Source organism: Pygocentrus nattereri, chromosome 20, assembly GCF_015220715.1.
Source record: "Pygocentrus nattereri isolate fPygNat1 chromosome 20, fPygNat1.pri, whole genome shotgun sequence".
Classification (NCBI taxonomy): Eukaryota; Metazoa; Chordata; class Actinopteri; order Characiformes; family Serrasalmidae; genus Pygocentrus; species Pygocentrus nattereri.
Genome location: NC_051230.1, coordinates 34,577,564 through 34,586,826, shown reverse-complemented (window position 1 = coordinate 34,586,826; position 9,263 = coordinate 34,577,564). Strand labels below are relative to the sequence as shown.

The following is a 9,263-nucleotide window of genomic DNA, read 5'->3' as shown; positions in this document are numbered from 1 at the left end:
TCTCTGTTTTCTCTCTCTCTCTCTCTCTCTCTCTCTCTCTCTCTCTCTCTGTTTTCTCCCCCTCCCCCTCCCTCCTCCCTGAGGTAAACATGGCTACAGAAGCGGGATGTGAGCATTATGTTCGCAGCTGTTTTCTGAAAGTGAGAATTACTTTTATGCGTTTTTACCGCGTTCCTCTTCTTTCAGTGCCGCTGTCCGGGCCTGTGAGTCACTTTCCGAGGCTTTACGCGCTTTTAAAGTCAACTCTTGTGTTCGGGTCTGTTAGCCCGCAGGTTAGCCGTTAGCCGGTTAGCGTTAGCGGCGTTTTCCTGTGAGTTTGATCGGCGGGTCGGGGCTTTTACCGCCTGACAGCTCGACACACGAGCTCGGTCTCCGTCCCGCCAGCGACCAGCCGAGTCTGCACAGAATGGCCTCGGACACTCAGACGCTCTCTGAGTTTAGCCTCTTCTCGAATTTTCCCTTCCACCTTAAAAGGTGCTGCGTGGCTGCTGCTCCGTTTAAGGTGGGACGGAAAATTCGAGCCAGAAGCTGAATTGAGCTTCGTTCCTGCGACCGAGTGGCTCTTCTGTGTCAGTATTCGAGGTTAGAAACATGAACACGAACGTTTAGTTTCACTTCCACTATTTTCACAGTGATTGTGGTGTGGTGAGCAGGGGGGTCTTAAACCCCCCCCTTCACTAGCATGTAGGTGTGTAAACCTCTTTTCTCCATGTGCCTTTATGTCATTCAGAGCTGGAGCCTGTCCCAAATATATCACCAGCGTGCAGGCGCAGGCAGCAGGAGACATCAAGGGCCCTAGAGCTGAAGGGCTCCATGTAGATTACAGACCTGTTGTAGCTCAATTATCAGGTCAATTAATATAGAAATGCCTTTAGTTTGCGTATGAATGTCTGAGTATGTGTATCAGGACCACATCGATGCGGCCCTCGCCGAAGGCTGCGCTAGGGGCGCGCTTGTGAGTGCCCGAATGAGAAGCCGGACAGTCTACGGTCTGGTGGGCAGGCGCCAATGAGCACTGCGGGGCCACAAGTGCGACAATCGGGCCAGGCTTTAGTGAGCTGAACCACTTTGCTGTGTCTCCTGTGTCCTCAGGCTCCCTGCTGCGGCAAGTTTTATGTGTGTAGACTCTGCCACGACGCTGAGGAGGATCACCAGATGGACCGCTTTCAGGTGAAGGAGGTCCGGTGTGCCGTGTGTGACTCCGTTCAGCAGGTAAAGTCCTGTGTAACCTGTTCTGTGGACCCAGCCGCTCTTGTCCTGCTTATAAACACCTGACGGACTTTTGATAGGAAGGTGTGTCCACTCCTTGGCCAGTTATTGCTTGTTATACAGGGCCAGGCCCTTCTATCTGAATGAGGAGAGACCTTTACGGTGATGTTTCAGAAGCAGTGGAGATCACTGGTCTCCTCCATCGATGGTAGGCCTGTAGAACTGGAGCTGGAGAACTGGAAACGGTTGATTATATAACGCGCAGTGACCTGTGCGACGCCTGGTGTTGTCTGTATGCCATTCAGTGTCTTTAGAAGCTTTTGAAGCTGGTGATGGGAGAAACCAGGCTTTCTGAAGCTTTGAACCAGTTGAACCAATCAAATCACCTGCTGGTAGAATTTGTGTTTAACCCAAATTTATTACCATATGTTTACATCGTTATTATTCTGATGATCGTATGGCTTGTGTACAGGATGCAGGCTTTGAGTCAGAATCATGTTCATCTATTATTTTGTGTAGAAACCTTGAAGCGCTGTTTCGAAATTTAGAGGGCGCAAAATATTCAAACTATGTGTCACCTATGGTTGAGCCTGTCCCGTCCTTTTCAGGCGCAGCAGGTGTGTACATCCTGTGGGGTGAAGTTTGGGGAATATTACTGCGACATCTGTCACCTGTTCGATAAAAACAAGAAGCAGTACCACTGCCAGCCCTGCGGCATCTGCAGGTGAGACAAACCACGTTTACGTCCCTGTTTGCTTGACCAGTAGCTGTTTACAGCTTCCACTGTAATAAATCCCTTATTAGTTTGTTTAATGTCCTTATTATGATCAGATTAATTGACCCTTATTAGTCCCACAACGGAGAAATTCCACCTCCACACTTAACCCATCTCTGCAGTGAAACACCACATACACACTAGTGAACGCACACACACTCACTAGGGGGCAGTGAGCACACTTGCCCGGAGCGGTGGGCAGCCCTATCTGCAGTGCCCAGGGAGCAGTTGGGGGTCAGGTGTCTTGCTCAAGGGCACCTCAGTCGCATACTTTCTGGTTGGGGGATCAAACCAGCGACCTTCTGGTCACAGGGCTGGTTCACTAACCTCCAGCCCACGACTGCCCCCAAATATGCCTTATTCTCATTGTTGTTTCTTCATATTCCGCTCTTTTTTTGCAGGATTGGTCCTCGAGAGAAGTACTTCCATTGCTTGAAGTGTAATTTATGTTTAGCCAGTGATCTTCAAGGGAAACACAAGGTAGGAAGTATCTCCTCATCCTGGTCACTCATTCAGACACAGGAGAGACTTGTGGTTCTGGGGATTGTCCAGTATCCTAGAACTCAACCTTAGCTTGTGATGTTATACTGTTAGACTGTGCTCTGCACTGCTGCCACCTCTTGATGTTGTTAATGTTTCAGTGTGTGGAGAACGTGTCCAGGCAGAATTGTCCTGTATGTATGGAGGACATCCACACGTCCAGGATCGGAGCCCATGTCCTGCGTTGCGGTCACCTGCTGCATAAGTCAGTGCATATTCACCTCACATGCAAAACCATGTATGCCCCACCGCTGGATAGATAAATGGATCATTAACTGTTTTTATTTCTTTGTTTGTAGGACTTGCTTTGAGGACATGTACAGAACTGGGTGAGTGTTGTGTCTGAATAGAGTGGTTTGCTATAAAATAGTTCATTGTAGAGGCTCAGACGTCTTTACAGTGGTGGTGATGGGAACCAGGCGTCGCCATGACTACAACACAGATATAGACATTTTATTGTACCATCCAGAACCACCAGAGAATCCACGAGTCTTCTGAGTTTACAATGTCTCAGAAATCATGCATAACTCATAACTACTTCCTGTAATAGCTTTCTGTGAGGGAGCTTTTAGAGGTGGACGTCTGGTTCCTATCACCACCACTGTGAACAGTTTGGACTCTTAAGTTTCTCTAGAATGGAGCATTTCACACCAACCCAATCTGAACGACTCCGTTTACATCTCAGCCCACTGTATTGTGTAATAATTGAATTCACATATAAGCTAATCTGTGAGTCTGTCATCGTGAAATGTGTACACGGTGTAGGACAGCTGGCCGTTTTCAGTGGTTTAAAAATCGCTCATAAGGTTTTCCTGTGACAGTATTTTCCTTATGTATCTGTTTCAGTGCATATCGCTGTCCTCTATGCATGCAGTCTGTGTGGGATATGGAGCATGCCTGGGAGCAGAGAGATAAGGAGATCGCTCAGACTCCAATGCCTCCAGAGTACCAGCACACTACAGTAAAGGTACTGCAACATCAGCCCTGGAAGCGTAGGGGGCGATACGGCGTCTACTGTTTCATTTAAAAAGCTCTATAATGTTCATATGATCCACACAGTCGCTCTGACAGACTGTAATACACTACAGGAAGCGTAGGGGGCGATACGGCGTCTACTGTTTCATTTAAAAAGCTCTATAATGTTCATATGATCCACACAGTCGCTCTGACAGACTGTAATACACTACAGGAAGCGTAGGGGGCGATACGGCTTCTACTGTTTCATTTAAAAAGCTCTATAATGTTCTTATGATCCACACAGTCGCTCTGACAGACTGTAATACACTACAGGAAGCGTAGGGGGCGATACGGCTTCTACTGTTTCATTTAAAAAGCTCTATAATGTTCATATGATCCACACAGTCGCTCTGACAGACTGTAATACACTACAGGAAGCGTAGGGGGCGATACGGCTTCTACTGTTTCATTTAAAAAGCTCTATAATGTTCATATGATCCACACAGTCGCTCTGACAGACTGTAATACACTACAGGAAGCGTAGGGGGCGATACGGCTTCTACTGTTTCATTTAAAAAGCTCTATAATGTTCATATGATCCACTCAGTCGCTCTGACAGACTGTAATACACTATAGGAAGCGTAGGGGGCGATACGGCTTCTACTGTTTCATTTAAAAAGCTCTATAATGTTCATATGATCCACACAGTCGCTCTGACAGACTGCAATACACTACAGGAAGCGTAGGGGGCGATACGGCTTCTACTGTTTCTGACAGATTCTAATGTATTTTCAGATCCTGTGTAATGACTGTCAGAGTCACTGCATGGTGTCTTTCCACGTGTTGGGGATGAAGTGCAGCAGTTGTGGCTCCTACAACACGGTGCAGGACAGTGGGCTGATACAACCTACAGAGCAACAGCAGCAACAACAACAACAACAACAACAGCAACAGCAGCAGCAGCAGCAGCCTGAATCAGACACCCAATGACCTGAGCTACTTTAGGCTCCCTCCTTTATTTTCACTCCCTTCTTTTTTCCAGTTCTCGCTTCTTTTCCTCCCATCTCTGACTCGTCTGCCTGGATCGTACGGTCAGTTACCACAGACAGTAACAGACCTGAACCGGAACTGAACCGGGCTTAAAGTAACTTATAGTGGTCGTCAGTGGGCAGTGGCAAATTTTTCAGTCAAATAGTGTTTTCTAAAATGAATCCATAAATCTGTGCAACGTATTCTTTCAGAGATGAGGGTAATTTTTTGATCATTCGTCATCAGTGTAGTGGTGTGGGCGGAGTCTTACTGTCATTCTGTAGTCAGCCTTAAGCCCATATTAGGAACTCAATTTTTCTCTATGACAAAAATGAATGGGATTTTCAGAGTTGCTGTCGTACCGTGTGGTAAACCGAGCACAAGCAAGCAGGAAAGAGTGTACTGTTAAACTTTAACACGGCTACAGACCAACATCAGCTACTCAAACTGCAGCCTTAAGCCGCCAAACACCTCCCGAATGCCACGCTTCAGTGCTCAGCAGTGTTAACTTTCATCATCCAGATATTCTTCTAATAACGTACCATTAGACCCAGAGTTCCTAATGCGGTCCTGCTGCAGTTTCCAGAACACCTCAGACTTCAGACGTCTGTGGTAAAGTTGGTTAGAAGTCTACTTGTGACTCGATGCACTGAAGTGCAGCTGCCCACTGATTTCTGCTATAAGTGAGTTTAGCGTGTGTTCTCAGGAAAACGTTACCCGGGTGATTCTTTACGAGACTAGAGAAGGGAAAGCGGCTCATCTCGCACCTCTCCAGCTGCAGACCTTTCACGTGAGGCTGCTTTTCAGGCTGATCCGTGCACGTGTATCCAGCTTTGTGCAGGATCTCTCCTCCAGATCGCTATCCCAGCGTTTTCCTCCCCTGTGTTTCTGATTGTGATGATAGTGAACTGCTTCTTATTTACAGATTAAACAGTGTGTGTAATATATTCCCGTCATGCGTGAGCTTACAGTGAGTCATGCGATTAAAAGTGAATCTCAGGAAAAAAGGCCTTGAAGGACTGGATCAGGTGTTTTAATGAGCAACGTGTTGAAGCCTGCAGTGTTTCGTCCTGCCAGGACTGAAGCCTGACGCATGTAGTTTAAATGCAACCAATGAAATAAGCAGCTTATATGAGCTGATGCACTTTAGCTGCTTTATATTGAGGTCCACACACTCTGTTGGTGCTTTCAGATGCTTTTAATCTTTAAAAGAAAAACAGTCAAGTCATTTGCATATTCAATAACATTCAGTTGAGAGGGGGAAAAAAAAAGTAGCACCTCTTCAGATATTTCTGAAGTTTGGACTGGAAGCAGAGTTTCAGGCTTGCTCAGAATGAACATGTTTTTGCGTAAAGGAATCGGTGAGAGTTTTAAAGAGGACCTGCACTGTTTTTCCACATTTCTGCATGATTCAGTGTGCGAGTTGTTAAAGACAGCGGTTTGGTGTGAAATGGTTCAGGTTCCTTTACAGTGGTGCTAATGGGAACCAGGCGTCAACCCCTAAAAGCTCCCTCACTCAAAGTTATTTCAGGAAATGGTTATGAATTCACTGATAGTATAACTGACATGAGGTACTATTTGAAGAGATTTTGGTCTAAAATATTTTCAAAATGAATTCATGGTGGAGGGAGACATGCAGGGCGCTGTGAGGCTAAATAGTCCCCAAAGGAAACGTATTATTCCAGATTTTCCACTATTTTCCATCACCAACATTCCATATAAACTCAGAAGACTCGTGGATTCTCTGGTGGTTCTGGATGGTACAATAAAATGTCTATATCTGTGTTGTAGTCATGGCGACGCCTGGTTCCCATCACCACCACTGTAAAGACGTCTGAACCGTTTCACTCCAAACCCTCTGAACCTCTGTTTACACTTCACACCCTGGATTAGGCTCTCCTTCAATGCAAGTTAATGTAACTAGCAATTTGGGTCACTTCTGTTGGTCCATCATGTAATGGTCACACATGGTTTCAGAAATGAAAGAAGAGAAGTAGAACCGCTGAGGCATCTCCAAAAACTAAGCTACTAAAACTGCACGACTGAAGCCACAGAAGATGAATGACAGTGAAGGAGGCCTATAAACTGCGGCCTGTGGTCAGTGGTGATGGTATTCAGCACTAGCGCTGATCTCCACGGTTTTCAGGGCCTGTGGTAAACAAGGGGATCACAGCACCCTTCGTTATGTTCACAGGAGGCTGAGGCTCTGGTGGTCCTACGCTGAAACCCGTCGGTGCTGGCGGTGCTGGGGTTACGTCTGGGAAAACCGGCGTAGCCGTGTGGTTGTTGATCACTGGCGCGTTCGTGGTTGAATTAACACTGGGGAGAGCTGTCTGGGGGTCAGTCTTCGGCTCCTCGGTCACAACTTCAGTCTTTTCCAGGCTGTCCGGCTCTGTTGTGGTCAGCAGGATGGGTCCTGGGGTCTTTGCCTTTGCATTGGTGACCTCTTCACTGGACTCACTGGAGTCATCGGAGTCTTGGCTTCCTGTAATGATGCACATCTGCTGGGGCCGGTTCATGTGGACACAGTCACACAATAAAGAAAGAGTCACGCCTTTTATCATATATAAATAAATTCATTTACAGCCATTAACTGAGATTAGATATATAAAATAATCCATTGTCCAATATAAGTGAAAAAACAGGAGTTTGCAAAAACTGATTAAAAGCTACGGAGAAAATGCAACTCCTAGCAACCACCTGGAAGACCTAGTAACTCTCATACACATTGCCCTTATGATTTCGGCACTTGCTGTTGAACGCAATGACCCTTTTAATTCAGTCTGGTTTAACATCACTGAAATGTTCTCCCAGCAGTGATGCCACCGGGGATTGCTTTCTGCACTGGTCATCGTTTTATATATAAAAGTTTATAAGATGAACATTGGGGACGATCGGCGAAGTTACGAAGCTCACAGCATCTTTTATAACTATAAAAAATATAGTATATAGTAGTATACTCACTGGTTTACATGTCGTATACGCGACTACCAGAAAGAGGCAGAGCGCTGCTCTCAGCCCGTCCATCTCACCTTCATGTTCAGAAAAACAGAAATGAAAGAAAATACACAATATACAGCACAGCTGAGGAAAACAATAAACAAAACCAGATATATATATATATATATAGAGACAGAGAGAGAGAGATAGGCCTGGCATTTCCATTATTTTGTCCACCTCCTATATAAACCAATGATCAAGAGAATTGCCACTTTGAGTCCTTCAGTAAATAACGTGTGAGGTCTTACCTTGCTTGGTCTGATGTGCTGAAGAGAGTCTCACACGTTTCTGATCCGAGTGGAAATGAGTTCTGACTTCTGTGAAGGATGTTTATATAGAGGAGACGATGCGTCTGCCCAGCACTGTAGATCTGCCTTGTTTTCCAGTGTTGGAGATCCAGTCTATACACAAGGGGCACCAAATAAAGACCCTCTGAGCGTCAGGGGGTTACATCCTCTTACCAAACCAGCCATCAATCATGCACAACAGCAGTAAACATGCTTTTCTTGCTCGTTTTCCACCAGTCTGCTCGTCCACCGTTAGGCAGATCAGAAACGTCTGCCCCAGCGTGGCCCACCCGCTGCACCCCAGGGGTCCCAACCCTTCCTGACAGATTCACAATTAAAGCCCTGAACGCCTCAAGTTGTCTGAGGATAAACACGTTAATCAAGACGTGATGGGAAAAACAAGGACAGACCAGCTGCAGACAGATGTTCACCGAAGCGCCAACAGCGAACACCCAGAGAAACGGAGCATCAGCAGAGTCGGAGCTGAAAACACTGGGGCTTTTAAACAGACTAGACTCAATGGTTTCTATGGGCTTTTCAGCAGGAACTGTACCTTAATGATGCAGATTTTATTTAAATTAATCATGTAACATTCCATTTGGTCATTACCGAGAGTAATCATAACGCTACCAAACCTTTATCAAATGTTTCAGCGATGGTGGTTTCGGCTCAGCCTGAGCTCAGAAACTCAGCCAGTTCGTGACCAGCGAACAGCACTGACCAGCTGTTCACACAGAAAATCATTTCACATTAAAACACTAAAAAAGGGCTGAACTGGAGAAACTGATACTTCACACTGATTCAGACTCTGTGGCCCTGAGGACCAGGGATGCAGCCTCACTCCCTGAGCTAAAACACAGGGGTGTGGCTAAAATGAGGCTCCACCCACAGACAAACTTCCACAATAACCATAAATCGTCCCTGATGCACCTACATGATGGAAAGTACCTGGATCTACAATTTGAACATTTTTATAACAAACTCTGCTCCCCCAAGATCTTCCACCGGGACAGAATGTCCACCTGCAGTTCAGAGACTTCCCGGCAAGCTCACAGCACAATGTCTACTTGGTGAATTTATCATACTGGAGGAAAAAATTCCTGAACACTTGGTTTTGTTCATGTTTGACTGCAGCTCAAAAAACATTGTCCCATTATTATTTAGTTCATCACGGCCTCCAGAATCAAACGTCAAAACACGGACAGAAGAGATGAAAGCTTTTATTTTTCAGCTTTACAATTCAAAACAGGCAGTGAAGGCGTTTTAAAAAGTCTCTACACTTCCTTTAGTTACATCGTTTCTCATTTCACTGCACCTTGTTATTTAAAAAAAAAAAAAAAAAAAAAAAAAAAAAAAAAAAAAAAAAAAAAAACACACCACACACACACCATCTAACAAGCCTTTAAAGTCACCACCTTTGAATCAAAACCTTAAAAAAACCCAAGTTAAGGAACCCATGAATTTAA

The 9,263-nt window shown here is 45.5% G+C and overlaps 2 protein-coding genes across 3 annotated transcripts; one reads left to right on the top strand and one right to left on the bottom strand.

Moving 5' to 3' along the window:
* Positions 1–5,526, top strand: rchy1 (ring finger and CHY zinc finger domain containing 1). 2 transcript variants are annotated; one of them, XM_017682742.2, is made up of 8 exons: positions 1–140; positions 1,093–1,212; positions 1,818–1,933; positions 2,386–2,464; positions 2,626–2,729; positions 2,824–2,853; positions 3,371–3,491; positions 4,277–5,526. In XM_017682742.2, exons 1-8 carry the CDS (start codon positions 90–92, stop codon positions 4,469–4,471), a joined length of 816 nt encoding a protein of 271 aa, XP_017538231.1. In that variant the 5' UTR covers positions 1–89; the 3' UTR covers positions 4,472–5,526. The 2 variants fall into 2 exon arrangements, with proteins under 2 accessions (XP_017538231.1, XP_037387591.1); XM_037531694.1 differs by having other exon boundaries at positions 75–203.
* Positions 5,527–6,303: 777 nt separating this feature from the next.
* On the bottom strand, positions 6,304–7,880 carry LOC108411261 (threonine-rich protein-like). The gene is made up of 3 exons (XM_017682735.2): positions 7,759–7,880; positions 7,475–7,542; positions 6,304–7,011 (listed from the first exon to the last, which is right to left on the bottom strand). Exons 2-3 carry the CDS (start codon positions 7,535–7,537, stop codon positions 6,631–6,633), a joined length of 444 nt encoding a protein of 147 aa, XP_017538224.2. The 5' UTR covers positions 7,538–7,542; positions 7,759–7,880; the 3' UTR covers positions 6,304–6,630.
* Positions 7,881–9,263: the final 1,383 nt, after the last annotated feature.